The 19,474-nt window shown below is 44.2% G+C and overlaps 3 protein-coding genes across 14 annotated transcripts in view; 2 read left to right on the top strand and 1 right to left on the bottom strand.

Annotated features, from left to right (window-relative positions):
* The window catches only part of ABCC1 (ATP binding cassette subfamily C member 1 (ABCC1 blood group)), a 37,706-nt gene extending 35,981 nt beyond the window's left edge, over positions 1–1,725 (bottom strand). For 8 of the 9 annotated variants that reach the window (XR_014933864.1, XR_014933865.1, XR_014933866.1 and 5 more), the window contains exon 1: positions 1,605–1,725. Coding sequence is in view for 5 of the 9 variants with exons in the window: in XM_085514146.1 (XP_085370272.1) it covers positions 1,605–1,652 (48 nt within the window). In the remaining 4 variants the exon portion in view is untranslated. Of the gene's footprint in view, positions 1–645; positions 918–1,604 lie in introns of those variants that run through there. The other variant, XM_085514149.1, reaches the window with a different exon arrangement.
* Positions 1,726–3,362: 1,637 nt separating this feature from the next.
* CEP20 (centrosomal protein 20) lies at positions 3,363–7,458 on the top strand. Its single transcript, XM_015876665.2, has 5 exons — positions 3,363–3,435; positions 3,789–3,986; positions 4,409–4,493; positions 5,347–5,486; positions 7,072–7,458. Exons 1-5 carry the CDS (start codon positions 3,408–3,410, stop codon positions 7,146–7,148), a joined length of 528 nt encoding a protein of 175 aa, XP_015732151.1. The 5' UTR covers positions 3,363–3,407; the 3' UTR covers positions 7,149–7,458.
* A 5,047-nt stretch (positions 7,459–12,505) lies between these two features.
* MYH11 (myosin heavy chain 11) overlaps positions 12,506–19,474 on the top strand; it is a 49,310-nt gene continuing 42,341 nt past the window's right edge. For all 4 annotated transcript variants that reach the window (XM_085514140.1, XM_015876759.3, XM_085514142.1 and 1 more), the window contains exons 1-2: positions 12,506–12,578; positions 18,647–19,005. In XM_085514140.1, the coding sequence (XP_085370266.1) occupies positions 18,664–19,005 (342 nt within the window). In that variant the 5' untranslated portion in view covers positions 12,506–12,578; positions 18,647–18,663. The remainder of the gene's footprint in view (positions 12,579–18,646; positions 19,006–19,474) is intronic.

Raw genomic sequence — 19,474 nt, 5'->3', positions numbered from 1 at the left:
GCATGAAAGGAAGCACATCTCCTCACTGATAGCAGTGGGGTTTGCCAGCACCAACCAGGACATCTGATGTGACCACAGCTGACCGCAAGAATGCAAAGACACCAGTCACCCGTATCCTAAGTGCAAAGCAGTGCTGGGAACAGGAAGCACACACTCCACAAGACAGGACAGTCCATAGCACGCACACAAGTGGTATCTGGAAGGCCAATAAACACAGCTTACACGCAGGCATTTTCTGGAAAGCCATTACAATTTTGGCTTCAAATAACTGTTGCTGCTATAGAAATACCATAAAATGCACCCCGAGTATCCAAAGCCGCCAGTAGCAGCATTTCTACCTTTCCCAACACAGGGAACAACAGAACAAGGCGGATAGACAGGACAAGTTCTGTAAAGGAGAATACTTTGCCAGACACATCTTGCATCAGTGAGAACTCATAATTGTTCTGAAGGATTAGAAGAATCCAGAGACCAAGCAGCCACACCCAGAGGAACTTTTACTCATGAAATGAAAGGCCAGCGCCACGTGGCTCGGAGCAGGATGACAAATCACCAAACTGCCTGCATTTTGGGAACCAGGGCAGAGAGTGAAAAAAAACAGATTTACAACGTGCCAAGAACTTCATAAATAACCACATTACACACCAAAAAGCCTGTTTACGTAAGAGACGCTGTCATCAGAAAGCCACGCAAATGAGCTGTTGCAAGCACGGCAGCACAGTTCCTGCAGCCACCTGATGGTTCAGCTCCACAGTTATTCATAAATCTCAAATAAGTTCTTCCATAAATCGAAGTCTGAAACACGCAGCATCTAAAATCTTTCCTGTACAACGGCCTGGATCTCAGGAAAACAGACACCAGAACCAGAACAGCTGATGGGAGCTCAAGGGTCAGTTTTGAGAAACCTAAAAAATCAACTGGAAAAAGATATTAACATCAGCAATATAAGAGTGGGTTGTTTTCGATCCGCTGGTAAAAAGAAACACCTCCAAGTGCTAATGGCTTTTATAGTGTTTGCTAAGTAATATTTTAACGGTTCTTGAGATAAGTGGCACAACGGTATCTGATGACATGATCTCATCTCTCCTGAGCTGGTGAATGCAGCTCATTAGCTCAGAACTATCTGCAAACATCCGACCAACAGCCGCAAGTTCTTTTAACAGCCCGACAACAGCCACGTGTTTTCTTCGCATCCCGGCATCACCTCAAACAACGACCCAAAACCTCCCTCATCCTCCAGCTCCGCCCCGCACAAGGCTTTCCCCCCCCCGCTGTCCCGGCACTCGGGAGCCTCCTCGGACCACAAGGCTGCACATCCCTCAGTCGCACTCAGCGCTGATCATTACAGACGACCCAAAACAGCGCTACACAAACGTGCCACAACCGCTGCCCTACAGCAAGCACGTCCTCGGCCACCCCCCAGGCAGCACGCCGCTGTTCCGTGACTCCAGCAGCAGGCCGCTGTTATTGTTGCTCCACGCACAAGGAGCTCGCTCATCTCGCTTCCCGTCCTCAGGCCGCAGCTCGCTCCTCGGTTCCCCCCGCACGAACCGCCCACCGGAGACCACCCTCAGGCTCCGCGGCTCCATCCCGCCCTCACTCACCCAGAAGGGCTCGGAGCCGTCCGCACCGCACAGGCTTTCGATCCCCATGTGGCGTCGAGCCGACCCGCCGCGGCAGCGCTGCGCTTCCCACTCCGCACCTCTACCGTGCCCGGGCGGCGGCGGCCGACGGCGCCGGCGCAGCGCCCTGATTGGCTCCGCGGTCACGGGGATGCGGGCCCCGACGGCGCCGCGCGGCCACGCCTCGGTGTAGGCGGGGGCAGGCGGTGTGTATTGCCGGGCCGTGTGTGCCACGCGGGGCCGCTCCGGCGCTGGGGGAGCTCAGAGTAGGAACGGGCTCGGCTCCCGCTCGGCGATACCGGCACAGCTTCGGCTCCTGCCGCGCACCTGCGGGTCGCAACTGCCGCCCCGGCTCCCGCGGCGCCGAACACGCGCTGCCCGCGGGGTCCAACCGCCCCGGGATCCGCGCTGCCCCTCGGGAACCCCGGCACCGACCGGGGAAAAGCCGCAGCAAAACCTCGTCTCGTTTTCAAGCGTTTGACTTCCCAACGTGAACCAGTTCGACTGGTTTCAAAACCCTGAACCACTTATAATTGTTGCTAGCGGGAACTGAAACTGAACCAAAACAGCTTCACCAAAACGGCTCCACCCGCAGTTCGCACTAAAATACGCTACTAGTGAAGGAACCCGCCGCCCCGCGGTGCAAATCGATGGTCTCTCGCTCCGCATTTCAGTGCATCAGTTCAACCTGCAGAGCAGCCGTCGAAGTTAGAGACAGAACGCCGCTTTACAATGTTCTTTTACACCCTAAGCTGCACCTTATTAAAATATCCACAGCGCTGCCTTCATGTTGATTCCTCAGATTTATTTTTATTAAGGGTTTCTGCCCTGTTTTGTACACTACATTCATCTTAAAGCCCTGCTGGGTGCACGGGTGGGTTTTGGTGCCTTGATGCTCACTACAGCACCTGTGGAAATAGCTGACGTATCTCCTGCTGCCCCGAGCCTGTCAGCGCTGCCTTTCCTCCAGTTTAATCTGCAGTGCTTATAAAGTTAATAGCTCTCACAATCAATAAAAGTCACCAGTTCCACTTGATAAAATGGAAGAATTTTTTGTAGTACTTGATAAGAGAAGCCAGGAAAAATACTGCCAAATAGATAACACAATCTGTAAGATTTCTACTCATCCTCTGTGCACGACAACACAAGTTATTTCTCTTCCAGTTGGTTCCGCCTCTATTGGAAACTCCAACAAAAATCATCAGCAAAGATTTGAACTGATTTGGGAAATGGTTCATCATCCACAAAGCCAACAGTCAGCTCCTCAGAGCAAACCCTGTCAGCTCCTCAGAGCACGGCGAGGCACCAAACCCTCACCACAGCTTCCACAGCCCCCACAGAGTTACAGACGAGTCCTTCTAAACAGAATCTCGTTTGTGGTGCGTGGAAAGTTCATTTTTGAGAGACCTCGAGCAAAACCTTCCATGGATGGACTCTCTTAGCACACTAATACTCTTTGAAATTAGAGGGGGGAGCACTACAGCAATACCAGAGCGCCCTTCCTCAGCCTCCGCTCGCTGAGCAGTCAGCAGGCGCGCACAGGACACCAATGTGAGAGTAATTCCGCACACACATGTGCTGCCTGCTATTACACTGCTCGCTATTTACCCCTGCCTGCCCTTCCCAGCGGACATCCCGGCAGCACAACGGACCACAAGCGCTGGGAGCGGCTCCCGTCACACCGGCCCGCCCTCAGCCCGCCCAGTCAGCGCCTCAGAGCCTGCGCGGTGCCCGCCCGCTGGGGGCCGTTGGCCGCATCCGGGTCAGGGCGGTGGTTGTTGTGAGATGGCGACGATCGCGGAGCTGAAAGCAGGTGGATGGAGCGCTGAGGGGCTGCGGGAGGGACGGCAGGGCAGACAAGGGTCGCTCCGAGCCTTAACGGGGCTGCTGGCTGCTGGTTGCTGGCCTCACACAGGGCGTTGGGGAGTGACGGAGCCGCTTGTTGCTCATTGAAAAGCATTTGAAGCATCCCCCATGTTTCTTCAACGCCCACACCTGTAGGCAATACCGATCCGTATCTAACAGTGTTGTCACACAGCGATCAGTACACGGGTGTGGATGTCTTAATTTCATCACGAGTATCCGGGAATAGTGTTTGTATTGCAGGGGGGTGAATGCTGCTCCAGCGCGGTTGGGTTTATATTAACTGAGTTTTTATGGTGACAGTTTTAAAGGACACGCTGGAAAAAAGAGGAGCCCTGGGGCAGATAAGAGCCAGGATCAGAGCTGAGGTGTTCAACGCGTTGGATGACCAAAGCGAACCGCGGCCACCGCTGTCTGATGAGAACCTGCTGATCAATGAGCTGATCCGGGAATACCTGGAGTTCAACAAGTACAAATACGCGGCGTCTGTGCTCACTGCAGGTACTGGGCTGTGCGTGGTGCCATCGCTGCTGTCATTGCTATCCACTGCCTGGCTGAGTAACTACTGAAGCCATGCAATCAGGTGGGAACAGACTGTGAGATCTTGGCTAACCCTGGAAACAAACAGGATACAAACAATCTCTGCTGCGTTATTTGCAGCGTAACACCAAATTATACCATTAGTTTTTAAGAAAATGTGTTCTGAGTTGCTTATCCTTGAGGTAAACAGAGTTTACATTGACGGATCAGATGATGGAAGAGCAAAACAGTTTGCCGGCAGCCTGCAAAGCCAAAACACCTTGCATGACTTGAGAGCTACAGCATTTAACTGGTAGCTCTAATTTATATCTAAAATTGTGAAGTTCTGTAATTGTCCTTAGATGTGGTAGGTAATGACACTTGCTGTATGATCTGTTTTCCAGAAGCTGGCCAGCCTGAAGTGCCCTTGGATAGACAGTTTCTGGTCAAGGAGCTGAACATCGTTGAAGATGCAAATGGGAAATCAGTGTAAGGATTGATATGGGAACACACGATGTACCCTGCACGTGTGTCTCCACAGTGATTGTATAAATCACATAGAAATGTTCAGTCACTAGCTCAGTATGACTGGATCACACAGCTGCTCTAACCATGCTGCGTTCAAGCGCACAGTGTCAAGCATGGGGCTGTTTTCAAACATCCTCAAAAGTAGCATTAAGTTCTGTGAACGCTATAGAATATGCTCACTAGCTGTTGTAATTGCGTGGCTGAGCCTCGTACCACTTCAGTCTTTTTAGTCAGAAGAAGAAAACCTGTTCTTTACACATTATTGATTTGATTCGCAAAGCTGTAAAAAGATTATTGCGCTGTGAGATAAGATATAAATTCACAGTGTTCTGATGCAACTGGGTTTGTTAGCTAGGGTACAGAAGCAGGTTTAGACATGTTTGGTGATGCCCTATATCTTGGGCCCACACAATCTGTCTCATGCTTAGTAATAAATGTATTTTGGGATACGTGGTGGTGCTCAAGCCAATAGCCCACTGGTCACATGTTTAATTTGACAACATGGCTCTGTACCCATGCTTGGTATGCCCTGATTCTTTGCTTGCAAGTGATCTGGAGTTCAGTTGAGAATGTCCCTTAGTGCAAGCTATGGGGAGGGGGTGGTCTTGAGGGGTTGCTTGTGCCTGTGCTTATTTATATAATTGCATTTAGCATAATGAATTTTAAATAGCTACTCTGAAGATATCTGAATGTTCTTTAGAAGTGAACATTAGGATGTAAGAACTTCTGAGGAGAAGCTGTTCGGTTATTTTTTTCAAATGCTCAGTAGTTAATATATTTCATTGATGGCTTTTGTGATTTTTGCCTTGAGCAGACCCCTCTTATATGGAATTATATCGCATTTCTTACATCGTGGTAATGAAGAAAGTACCCAGAGTACTCATCCAAAGGTGTCGTTGCTGAGTTATCCAAGGCAGAACTTTGCCAAACCATCTACTGAGAGGAATCAGAAAGGTGGGTGTGAGTTTAGTGTCATCTTCACAGGAGCTTTGTTTGTGACTTCATTTTCTATGAGCTGGGTTTGCTGATAACTGTGTAAACACGTGAGTGCGCACAGGGTACTTCCTTCTCTGTGCAAGGAAACCTTTTCTATAGAGAAAATTCTGCAGTAGGACATTGTTTATACATCAGAATACCATTAAACCATGTAGGACATTGTTTATATGTCAGAATACCATTAAACCATGTGACCTGACCAGCCCTCTTGCTCATATATTCATTTAAGAATAGCCCTACGAAATCTAACTTCTGATTTCTAAAACTACCTCTTTATGTTCCTTTACTTAAATAAGTGTCCAACTGAGACAGCTTCTTAGGTCTGCTTCTCTTCTGTTGGTATGTTAATGTACTGCATACAGATCTGGTTGCCCAGCGGAAAGATGATGGATATTCTACTGGAATGGATATTTTATTTAGAAAGCAGGCGGTTTTGAAAAGCAGGGATAGCAAAATGTGTAGAATTTTTTTGCAGTGTAAAAGTTACTGTGAAGCTCTTGTTACCATGTGGTAGCTGTAGCTATCTGTTATACTAAAGGGAAGCAAAAAAAAACCCAAATTGTTTAGCTTTATTCTTTCAATTCTTTTGGACTGTGAAAAGCTGAAAACTCATCTAAATGTGGACCTAACAAATTGTTTTCCCATCATAGCACTGCCACCTGTTCCTATTGTATCCAGAAATTTGAATAAATCTGAGGTCTAAGACATTATTACAGTTTCTAAGAAGTATAAGGAAGTACAGAGTAAGCACCTTTTCTTAGTATTTGATGAAGACGATGTAGTTGCTCTTCTGCCAGTAGAGGGGGCTGAAGACATAAAATGTGGTACCAAAGCTGCTATAACTTATCTTTTTTGTTAGAAGGTTCTTATCAGAAATTCATATATTTTTTTTAATGTCAGTATTAAAGAAGTGCTTGTTTTTTGTTTTTGTTTTTTTAAATATGTGAATAATTGTCCCAGTTCTGAAACTGAGTCCACACAGTCACCTTGCCCTGGTAATCCCAGTGTAATATATCACAGAGGGATTTATTTGCTTAGAGTTAGTTACAAGCCTCAGGATTCATTGTAAGACATGACAACATGTTACTCTTTGAACTAAACAAAAATATGAAAGCAGAGTTGGAAGTTGTTACTTTCTGTATGAGTTTATGGAATATACCCGTGGAGACCTACAGGCAGTGGTTTTAAAATACAACCTGGCTATTTTGATTAGGGTATGCACTATCGAATCAAGTCCATTCATATGTTCAACATTCAGTCTCATATTTAACTTCTATCTTGCTTTCACTATTAGAAATTGCCTTTTGGAAGTTTCTAATTGCCTATTAGAAGTTGCAGTCAGATGTTTCTGTTAACTGACTTTGTAGAGGTGGGTTGAAGCAATCTGAGATCCTATCTTTGGTAATGTGGTTGGCTGAAAAAACATGTTTGTAAAATTGTCTGAGCTTGCTATGATGGTATTCCATATCAAAGCTCTTAATAACAGTTGCATCTTTGGCTTTCCAAGTGTGTGAAAACATTTATGTCTATGTTTCATTTTTAGATAGAATTCCAGAACCAGGAAGGATGGCTGGCACAAGCATTGAAGAGCCCCTTGTTCTACAAAGTATAAAGAGATGACATGATGGTGTCTTTTATATGTTCACTTATCCTGTAAAGCTCTTGGAGAGTAATTTATGTAATTCTTCGTTATGTAAATTTCTTCATTGTGTCCAGTGGGATCATTTCTGTTTGTTGGAGCTCCCCATGAGACAGGAAGACTGAGTCATTATTCCTGCCAGTGACAAACTGTTAGCAAACAGGCGTTCTTCCTCCAGAAGATAGAAGGAAAACTGTACATAAAATCAGATTAGTCAAGCCTGTGTCTAGAATTAGGTCCCAAAAATATTTCTTTTATATTTTAAAATAAAAGTTTACTAGATATTTATAATTTCTGCTCTTGTCTTTTTATGTCTTCGTGTGCCTTTTCTGGTGTCTGAATATTTTTTTGTCAGTTTTATTGTGTTGGGTATTTGAAATAATTTTGGAATGATTTTCCTTTAAGAACAAGCACCTGCTGCTCCTAGATAAGTATGGGAAAATCAATTTGAAAAGAAAATTGCAGTTGTTTTTAATTCTCTGGAAACAAGGACTATATTTATCTCTATGCCAGCAAACAAACGAGGGTAAGTCTTTTCCATCTGGAGTTGCTATAAATTGTACAGTGTAATGCTGAGGATATGGGACAGGGGAGGAACTTCTGTTTTTTTCCCAAATGACATGAAACTAAAGGCTATTTTTTTCTTTTTAACAAATTCATGCATGTTAATGTTTGCAGTGGTACTGAGAGTCGTTTTGTGTAACTGTTAAATAAATGTCACAGTAAATGTTTGGTGTTACCACCACCAGCACATTCAACTGCTTAGATGAAGAGCCATCTATATAAAACCTACCTGTCATGGGAAGCTGCCTTGTTGCCGGGGTTCTTTCCTGCCATGACAGTGCAAATCACTGTTCTCTCTCTCCATTTCTCTGCCTAATAGTACCACAGAGAAACAGTCCTTGAGTTATTTACAGATGACTTTCATTTTGGAATAAGCTGGAAGTGCCTCTGTGAAAATTTGCAGAAATTAACTTCTAAAGATCATGGATATGAGTGCTCAAACCACAGAAAGTCCTGAATTTTGAACTTTGGTTTTCCAGAGGTTAGGTGTTTGTCCAGAACCTATTTTTATTTTTCTCATAACCCAGTGGGTCGAACTATTATGTGTATTTAGAATCTGAATTGTCTTTTCAAGGGCAAGGAAAAGGCTCTGCTGGAAAACAGAAGCCACAACCTTCTATGCTATGCAAATCTTCCAGGGTAACCAAAGCCATCGTGTCTGCTTTCTATCTTCCCGTCATAGATCATACAGAAGCTGTTCAGGTGCCATGGAGCTGCCCGGAATTTTAGCTGCTGAAATTAAATACAATTTTTGTTCTTGTGAAAGAAGATAAGGGGAAGTTTGGTACTTGGCCTTCCCCAGTAACACAGCTCAGCATGCTTTTTGTCTCCACTGCCATGAAAGCAGAGGTAGCTACAACAGTGTGCTTCAGTAAGCTTTGAGGTAAAGGTATATATCAGAAATCAGATTATAATTTTGTTTAAAACAGAAAGCCATTTTCTTTGGGAACTGCAGCTTCTGTCCAGTGTCAAGATACTGTGCTGGTACACGAGCTGGAGTTGGTGTGCCTGCTCTGTTGTGCAACATGCATTTCACCTAATTGTCTTTATATCCTCACATTACAGATCTGGAGTTTTGGAATAATCTTATTTTAAAGCACAGTCATTATACTAGCAAATTAAAACCAAATTAAAGTGTATTTTCCATGGCATTTCTTTGTATAACAAAGCTTTGAAACATGTCTATGAAAATATGCTGGCCTAATTATTAATGTCTATCAGTTGTCCTGAGAGGACCTGGAATATGAGGGCATCTTTCAAGGTGTGGACATGCAGTGAGTTCTATGAGTGCTGGGCTGCCTTCACTTGCTTAAGAAGAGGAGGTGCAAATTCTGTACAAAACGGATGCACTTGAAAAAAAACATTCCTAAGAAGTTTCAACTAATCTAGGGCAGTATTTAAATGAAAGTAATTCACAGTCCTTCAGTTGCAGCCTCAGATTTTAGATGAAATTTCCTTCTAGGTGAGCAAACCAATATTTTCTCAAACTTAAGAAGTTCTGTCTTGCTGAATTACAGACTGAAACATCCTGCACTAACTGCCCTTATTCTTTCTACCGATACCAGAAAATGAGAAAAAGATACAAGGATCTACAAGTTCCACATGTTTTGTGAGCAGAATGCATTTCTGAATTTTATCAGTTAGAACAATGTAAGCGAGACTGTTACGCACGAGGTTACATCAAAAGAGGCTGTTCTTCGTCTGAGTGTGGTATCAGAAGTGGAGGTGACAAGGAGCCGGCGTGGTTTGGTGTGGATATCAGATCTGGAAAGCACTTTGGAAGAATTTGACCCACGAGTTTCAAAAAGATTCTTTAAAACCCATTTTTTGCTCTCTCATAAATGCAGAGCAGCTCTGTGTGAGCTCCACGGGGCTGTTTCAGAGGGATTAGTTTCTGTCGTGCATGGTGGAACTTTTTTTGCATGTTTTATCAACAAGCCCCAAGGATTCAGTTGCACTTTCCTTCCTGAGCACACTCTGTATCCAGCTGAATTTTGGTGTTAGATTGGTTTTCCGGAGGAGTGATTAGCAGTTGGTGATTACATTTAGGAAGGAAAAACAAAAACAAAAAAATACTTGCTCACCCTGGAAAAGATGCCCTTTCAGCAGCAGCTGATGAAGAACTGACCTCTCAGCCTCACACACTTCACTTGACCTGAGTCCAGCATTTAGCACATTTACCCCTGAGCAGTTCCTGACTCTTTTGCTGTCAGACTCCTTGTGTCATTAACTGTTCTGGTTTGGATGCTGACTGCCTCTCCTGTTGCAAAAGCACTACTCTCTGGTTCCCACTGCACTCCAGCTTAGAGAAATACAGTTGATTTTGAAGTAAAATCATTACTCAACAATTTGCTTGCCTGACACGCGTTATTTAAGAACCTGACCTATCACCATGATGTTTTTCTCCTCTCTGGGATTCAGGTTACACATGGTGCGGCAGCTGAAAGCCCATTTATTTCTCTCTGAAGCCCTCTTTATTTCCAAGTAGAACATCTACTGAGCGGATTCAGGAGACAGGTTAAAGATGAGCTCTATTATTTCTAGAAAAGTAAAAAAATCATTATCTTTTGAAAGCAGATAAAGAAAGCCTGTTTTGTTGTAACAATAACACTGTCCACTGGGACTCCACAGCATCCTGCCTGATGCACCTTCAGTTTAAGAAATACCACAGCACCAGGGAAACTCCAACCAGGCTATTTTATTAGAGTGTATTCTACACAGACTTGTAAAAGAGGGTTGGAACCAGGCTTACACTTATCACTTCCTACCCCACACAGCTCAAAAGTGCAACTGTTTCAGGCACAGCAGGAATATTGTTTTAAACTTTCCAGCTCGGTTTAATGTCACATCATATATCACCCTCCACTGCTGCCTCTTTAAACACACTACTTGGGCACCAAGCCTGCATGTGCACATGCAGTGGTTTGCAAACCAGCAGGAATAATTTCCACTCCTTTTTAAGCTACTATTAAAATGCATCTGGTTTTGTGAAACAGCTGGGTAGGTTTACAAGAAGCTTCTTAGGATAACTGTGATGAATGCCAAAAAGATTGTGCTTTTCAGAGGATCCCCTTGCATTTCAGTATTTTCTCTTCATTACATTCCTGATTAAAAGCTATGCTTGCAACAGAGAAACTGCAGAATGAATAGGGTAAATTCACAGTGAGGAGCTTTCTGCTAACAAGGGTGAGCTTCCTTGACTGACATCAGGGTATCATTTCCCCCTGCTTCATTCCAACCCAGCCATGCACACACAAGTCTCATCTGGACAGGGCTTTGCTGGACTGCAGTGCAGTGCAGCCCCCACCTCCTGAGACAGACCCTTTGCTTTTATGCAAAGTCTGGAGCCATGTAACTGGATGAGCAGATGGAGTCTTCACCAGCTTCTTATAATATAGCCAGAATTTCTGCAGCGTGATGGGGAAGAAGCTCTGATACTCTTCTACTCTCTCCCATTTGCCCAGATTTGCTCATCACTGTCCAGTGCTGGAAAGAGGGTCTGATGGTCCAAGTGGTCCATCACACCTGCAGGCACTGGTGCTTACACTGTAGGTTTTCAGCCCAGCCTCCCCACATAGGTATTTTCTTAGGGTGCCAAGACCAATATAAGTCTCATCCATTTTCCCCAGCAGAGCATATTTTTTTAGACACGATTGTTGATGTCAAGAGAAATTATTTCAGCCAGGACCATGCTCTGATCCTTTGGGTATACACCATATTTAGTCTGTTGCTGAGAGGGGGATGTTTCGGTATTTTGTGTTTGGCATGTTGATGGGAATTCCTAGAGGATCCTAGCTTTCCCTTTTTGGGATGTCTCCATCCCCAGGTCTCTCTGCACAAGGCTGTTGGCTACTCATGGCAGGAGGAGGGGGGACAGCCAGGGACTGAAAGCTTCAGTGCTGTGAGGGAGGTTTGACGAGGAGCAGATCCCTCCCCAGCTCCAGGGCTGGTTTCACACTCCCTGTCCTCCTCTCCCCCCGCACTCAGTGCTGCTGCCCACTCTTTCCACCACATCCCCACGGCTGTTCCCCCTCAGCTATTTATCACTTCTCTTCTTCCATTTATGGACAGAGGGAGGTATTTCTTATATATGAAAATGTATTTACGGTGCTTTCTTGGAAACTTTGCTTCATGTTAGCTGGCAAGAGAAACTTTGGCAAATCTGCTGGGAAACTGGGAAACATCCCTCGTATACCCCAGGGGCAAGGGAGGCTGACACCAGCCCCTGGAGCCCAGTGTCATGCAAACACGTGGAGACCCCAGAGCCACCAACACCCTGCTGCCCCTTGCCACATCAGGAACACCCCACACACACTAAGCAGCCCCTCCACCCAGAACTTATCCCAGCTCCAAGAAAAGGCACTAAGGTGGGTGGAAGCTCCCTGTGCCCCACAGGACCAGATTCTGTCCTTTAACCTCTGCAGGGCAGAGAGGTGAGGATGCTGCCAAGGCAGGAAGGAGTTAAAAAGTCCATTTGCTTGGCCAAAGAGTTGCACCTCCAGGAACAAGCAAAAGCTCTGAACCTGAGGGCACCCCTTGAGGCCTTCCCAAAAACAAGGGATTTCAGACCAAGTTTGCTCTGCTGAAGGGCAGCTGGGGGCAAGGGCAGTGGTCCAGGGCTGGGCCCTGTTGGCAATGAGCTCCTTTTCTGAGATGGGGTGTTTTAACCCAGGTACTGGGAGGATTTTCCAGCAGGACGTGGTTTGCAGGGCCCCTCCCCACTGACAAGATTCTCCTCCTCTATATAGGGAGGCAGTGAAGCCTGCAAGGACTCGGACTGTCCCGGCTGGTGGCTGTACAGGTTCCTGACTCTCCAGTTCCCTCCCTGCTGCCCTACTTGGACAACTGTGAGTATGGGGGTAAGGGGAGGAGGGGGCAGAACACCCTGCTGGGTCGGGGCTGGGTGCCACCACGCCGGGATGGAGCGGGGTGCTGAGCTGAGCACTGTGCTACTTTACAACAGCTTGCAGTGAATGACCCTGCAGGTAGCACACAAAGCAGAAACAGGAAACCTACCTATGCTCAAATGGCTTCTCCTGAGTTGTGTGCTGCTAAATTGCATTCTGATTAAAATATGATAGAGCAATGACCATTTGTAAGCATGCACAGACCAGGCTTGGTCCTTGGTTACTTACAACACTGCCACTACCAAACTGAGCACTGACTGCACTGAGCCCACAGCAAGGTGCAACCTTGCACCTTGTCATGCTGCAGTGGGGCACTGGATATGGAAGACACCCACCAGATTTTGCAGTGCAATTCCTAAGCTGCTCAATGAACATGTAAGCAGATAGTATCATTCACCTGTCAGCTGGTCCTTTAAACAAGAAAAACACTTAAAGATTAGGAGAGGAAATCAAAACATTTTTACAGAAGAACCTTGCTATTGCATTTTTAATATTCTGGAAATCAACTGGAAGTGAAGCTTCTCTGATAGAACAATTTAATTAATTTCAAATGTAACTTTCCAAGCCTTTTTTTCTTTTTTCTTTTTTTTTAAAGGGATAATAAAGAAACAAACTTTTAATTTCAATACATACTGCCAGTAAGTTAGGAAGACAGTAGATGGCAGTAGAGAAAGTGGCTTCAATGTCATCCGAGAAGTTATCTGGCTTTCACATAAATATATGTGTGCATATGCATATATATAAACACATATATATGTATTGATATGGGAGATGTGTGCATGTGTTTATAAGGAGGAAGCAATTTGAGATACTTTAAATATAAGGAAAATCAGAAGTTTTCCATTATTATCCAATATGTAGCTTTCAGTGAAACCCTTCCTAAAACACAACTGTGTGAAGGGAAGCCCACCTCTTTCCCTCAAGGTTTGGCCCTGGCAGGCAGCTTGCAGGAGGATGCAGCTCCTGGTCCAGCTTCCCAAGCCCCCAAAGCTCTCATTTCCCACTAACATAGAGGCCAAAAGGATAAAACCTCAGAGGGCAAAGCAGTTGCCTAAGTAATCACTTTGTTACTGCATGGTGCTCCTCTGGCTGTATTCGCTTAGATGTAAACAATGATTTTTATTATCTCGTTTGCAATTGACATGCTAGTCCCTAAAAGGTATTTGTTTTGAATTTGTTATCATTACATTTTTGTGGAACAGCGAGTATTGAGGAGAACATCGCCTTATATGGTAGCGTGCATGGATGTATGCAGGGATCCAAACTCTTTATAACTCACTGAGAATTAATAGTTGCAAATCTGTTGGCTTTTCTTTTAGTATGTTAATTTTAGAAGAAGCAAAGAATGAGAGGTAGCTTTCCAACTTGTGCGCAGCCTGGTTCACATAGGGATTATTTAGAAACTCTGATACAGAATCTGATTTACTTCATAGAGTGATATCTGGGGCTATTGGAAATAGCTGGTATTTTCCCAATGAAAAGGAATCTATCCCCACATAATGCAATTCGAGTCTTTTTTCCCTTTTTTCCCCCTCCCCTCTCTCCAGTTTATAACACAAATAACCTTTTCTGTTCCCATTTTCTCTGAAGAAGCAGAAGAGCTGTCAAGTGTCCCATCAGAGTTACGTATTAACTTGCATTAAGGGAGGTGAGCACACCTGATAGGAAGCCAAGTCACTTTCAGACTATTTGATTAAAGTGCATGGACAGCGCATTAAAACCAGTCCAGTGAAATTACTGAAAATGCTCTCTTAAAAACACAGACCTCTGCTGTTGAGTAACTTTAAAACTTGTACTGACGGTAACTCTGTATTCAGATAAAATTGTCTGTCATGAGAGTGAGCATCTGAGCGACGGCCCCAGTGACCAAGGAGATGCAGAAGGCCAGGAGGGATGCCTCGCAGTGCCTGTCATAAAGCTAAACTCTGGGGAGCCAGTCCAAAATGAACATCAATTGATCAGGATTCACCCTTGGATTATTATTATTTGTTCATTATTTCTCCCCTTAGCTATGCTCAGTTGGGTAATTCTGTCAAGTACTGGAAAAATGAAAGATAAGCAACCTGAAAAGACCTCCACAAAGTGACTGTACCTCTGGAGGCACACTTTGAGACAAGAAGCAGGTTATGGCTACATCCTTCCATCAGAAACCACTATGAGAGCTTATGTTTGGATAATTCTTCCCTGTGCAGCCATGATAAGCTTTTATATTGACATTCATATCCTGCAAAGGAAGAGAGAAGTGCCCTTTATCATCTCATTAGGATGAGAGCAGTCCCTTATAAGCTCTGACCCAGGAGGCAATAACCTTTTAATGAAAGAGCACTTCCTGGAAATATTTATAATTTGTTCTTGGAATAATATACTCAGGATAAACTAATTGTAAAAGCAGCAATCAGATTCCATCACTGACATTATAAGGGAAAGGACAATGAAAATCAGCAGAAGGGCAGAAGAAGGAGGAATAGAAAATAGGTTATGGAAGTGTGTGTGCCCCTTTGTATGTGCATGTTAGGAGTTTGAACAAGCATTGCAGATTCATCCAGCTCTTGGTGTAACCTGGCATATTTCTGAGGCAAAAAAAACCCCTCATGTAAGTAATATTTTTTATCACTGTTTTTACTCCTCCTTTCTTCAGGATAGCTCACTTCTGGGTGCAGAACAGGCTTTCCTCTTGCCCTAAAGATCTGCGCTATCATCCTGAAAGAACAGATAATAACCTCATGCTGAGTTTGCACTGATAAAATATTCGATCTCCTTTTTTGTTAGCCAGCTCTATGGATGAAACCCAGGGGCTGGCCAAGGGCTCAGCTTTGCCTTCTCAGGGAGCGTTCTTAACAGCCAATCATCAGTCTTTCTCCTTGACCCAGTCTCCCAACATCAGTCATGCTGGACCAGTGCAATACAGTACAGATCAAAGATGGACCTGCAGGCTTACTGCCTGTTATGATTCAGAAAGCGTCAGTACCTCATTAGGACAAATCTGCTCGAGTCTGTGGTGCTCATCTCATGCACCTTCTATTAAGAAAACTTTATTTCATTACTATGCTTCTTAATCTATACTCTGTAACAGAATTTCCTTTGTTACTACAACTGGACTCAGCAACTACTCAGGCTTCATCCTCAGATTCCAGGTCATCATTCTTGAAATCTTTTCAGTCAAGTCAGTGTTTCTTCCTCATTTCTCATAGGAGTTATATGGTTCAGACTAAGTAGTCCTAATTTCTTGCAGAGAGTTTGTTCTCACCATGTTTAAACTAATATTCACAGGACCATACATGACTATGAACAGTCTAATACAGGACTTAGATCTGAATAAAAACTCGTATTTGCAAGATTTGCAGTTCATTCCATATCTTAGAGCTTACAACCTCACCTAATTTTCAGAAAGATGAAATTTAAATGCAAGGTACAAAACATTTTACTCACAGGAAGCTCTGTGTAGTTAGGAAAGAGCTTCCCTTGGTCCCTGAGCAACAAGACAAGCGAAGAACAGTTGAGTCATCCCACTGGTTGCATGCTTTGCAGCAGGCCGGCTGTTTCATCTTTGGTTGAGCTTTAGAGGTGAATGGTCAGGACAGTTTCCACCATCATCACTTTTGGACAGTCTCCAAATAGCAGGATTTGACTCCACGAAACTCAGCTCTGCAGTTCAGTGTAATTTTCAGATGTTTCTGATGGCAATATCAAATTCAATATGGATGTGCTGCCACTTGGCACTTACCCAAGGACATCACAACCCAAATTTTGGGGCAATTCCCCAGCTCTCTTCTCTGGGTTTATGGCAAACCAAAAGCCTCTCACCTCTCCGCAGCATCTCCTTCAATGCTACTGGGGCAAGAGGGTGCCTCTGCTGCTGCAGCAGGAACAGAGGCCATGGGATCTCCTGCTGCTTCCCTAGCCCTGCTTCTGCAGCCCTGGGGATGGTTCCTCCATCCAGCTGCCTTCACCCTGTGGACGCCAGCTGGAAAGCTCTGCTGGAGAGAATACCATCTCCATTATTGGAACTGTGCAGCTCTACCAGCCCTCTTGGCAGCAAGGGAACATTTTCTGCTTTAATCCGCACAGAGGTCAAATAGTTTCCTCTTGCAGCTCTCTTCCAAGAATCCCCTGGGAGCCAGCAAAGGGCTGCATCCTACAGAGCTTCCTCACAGGGGCTCAGGGCAAGGAACCCCACACATGGGTGAGCGGTGGTGCACAGAACCAAGCTGTTCGGTTCTCCCTCCCACTTACCCACCTCACCACACACATCGAGTGCTCATGAGTGATTTGGGTAAACTTTCCTGCTGGGGTTTTTCCAGGTTAGGTGTCACTAGAATACGCACATTTAGAGGAAAGCTGTTTTTAATTTAGCTGTGAGCCTTTTCAAGGGAGTCAGGGCACCCTATTTCCACTGCATTTCACTGGGATATCACCTAACTCATTTCAGCACTTCTAGAATCCTAGCTTTGTTTTTAAGCTTTGGATCACCTTCTGCATGATCCATACTTCTCTCTCAGACTTCTCACACACTTCGGCCTTGCAAAAAAATGTTTATCTGTGGGAAGGTTTTGGGGACAAATACTTGGAAACCACTCTCTGATACTCCCAGAGTACAGGGTGACCATTTGGCCTCATACCACAGAGCTGGGGCTTTGCAAATATCATTCTGCTTATGGGTTCACTGCTGACATCTGTAGCAGTCAGATCTCCAAAATCCCTCAAGACTTGTGTTTGTTTGAATGCTGTAAATATTAAATTCATTCTCAATAAGGAAATGAAACAGCCTCTGTCTCCTGTTGTTTTTCTCAGCCATGCTCTTCTCCACTCCCCAGAGCTGCCTTCCCTGCTCTGCTGCACAGCAGGTTTCCTGACTAGCGCCACTTGTTTCCTACTCTGTAGCAAACTACAAGACCTCTGTTTACTCCTTTTCTCATTGAGTACTGTACATCCCATACTTAGGAATGCTCCAGCATTAATCAGTCCAGCTTCTGCAGCTACATCTTGATTTCCAATGGCCAGGGGAAAAAAAAAAAAGCTGCTTCCTCCCTCTTAAACACAGTGCAAAACATCCCAAACCCTCCCATTGCTCCCACCTACAGAGCAGATACATCCAGCAGCTTATCTATGCACAATTGCATAATGTTATGTGCAACTGCATGACACAGTTCATCATCCTTCCAAACTGAGAATCACAGTTCAGGGTATCTAATAACTGATGTAACTTCAGGACTTGTTTTATTTTCTCTGCTTCTTTCTTAAGTTGTGAATATCAACCCTTCATAAATGATCAGCTCTCACTGTCTGAGATACAGAAAGAGAGTAACTCTACATTACTTCCCCTTCACCAGCACTACTGACTGCAGTGGTATTATTTTTTCTTGAGTTTCAAGTTTTTTCTTTTGATCTTCTCTTAATCTTTTTTCTTCTCCAAATGAAATGGGTAATAGAGCAATTGGGAATGATCCTTAGCAAGAAAAAAGTTGTTTCTGTTCTTTCTGAAACACAACCTGGGAACTGTTCTTCTATTAATTACTTCATTATTCCACTCCTGTTTCAGCACACACCCAACACTGTTTCAGCACTGGTAACTTTTGAATATATCTGAGTTAAATTAACTTTGTGATGAATAAGAGATGAGGCTGGAAGAAACTGTTTAGATGGTGCTCTTGCTGCAGTCCTGACAGTCCAATTGCACAAGTGCTAATTGTGTTTTACTTTTCTCTCCAGTATATTGTACAAAATAAACAAACTGAGGGTAATTAGCTCAGGATTCCTCATTTGTTTAGTGTCCTAAAGATTTTGAGTTACATGATTTCAGACACAGTAACAAAGGAGTTAGACTCACTATTCAAATGAGATTCTCTAAGGTTGAAACCCAACAGTATCTGTGTGGAAAAGCAAGATATGACCCAAGACTTGCAGTACTTAGGATCTACCGCATGGCAAGGATTTAGCAAAGATGTTTTGCTTGGAAAACCTTCACATTTACTTCTCTTTTAAAGCAGAACATTTTGCCTCTTCCACAGGTAATTACTGAGTCAAAATGTCTCAAAAAGCTCTCAGCGATGATGAGAAATTCCTCTTTGTGGACAAAAACTTCGTTAACAACCCACTTGCCCAGGCTGACTGGTCAGCGAAGAAACTGGTTTGGGTTCCATCAGAGAAACATGGATTTGAAGCAGCAAGTATCAAGGAAGAGAAAGGGGATGAGGTGACAGTAGAGCTGCAAGAAAATGGAAAGAAAGTGACACTGAGCAAGGATGATGTCCAGAAGATGAACCCTCCCAAGTTCTCCAAAGTGGAGGACATGGCCGAGCTGACTTGCCTCAACGAAGCCTCAGTGCTGCACAATCTAAGGGAGAGATACTTCTCAGGCTTAATTTATGTAAGTAGAGACAAACATGCACAAGAGATTTTATCTTGCATGCTACTGTTAACATATGCCCTATCACAAACAAGGTGGATCCCACCTGCTCTCTGGGATACAGTATTTGCGTATAACATTGCCATGCAAGTACGTATTCCTCAGCAACAAGATCCTAAGCCAAAAATATGTTTAAGTTACTGTTTTCTCCATGATTCTTCTGCCTTATTACTTTTTCCTCTTTATTCAACTAAATTAAAACACACAAAGGATTTATTCCCCAAAGTTTGCTAATTATGAAATGATGTTATTGACTTGGAGTGCATCCTCTGATAGTTAAACTGCAGTCCTGCTGAATTGAAAATCATGACTTAAATGGAAACCTGAACAAATTTTCAGTCCATATGCCCCAACAGTAACTTCAAAAAAGAACACATGGAAAAGCCAGGTTACATAGTCTTTTCTGAGGCAAATTACCAATGAAATGCAA

Source organism: Coturnix japonica, chromosome 13 (assembly GCF_054131305.1).
Source record: "Coturnix japonica strain WE chromosome 13, WE-NBRP24, whole genome shotgun sequence".
Classification (NCBI taxonomy): Eukaryota; Metazoa; Chordata; class Aves; order Galliformes; family Phasianidae; genus Coturnix; species Coturnix japonica.
This window is presented reverse-complemented; position numbering and strand designations above follow the sequence as displayed.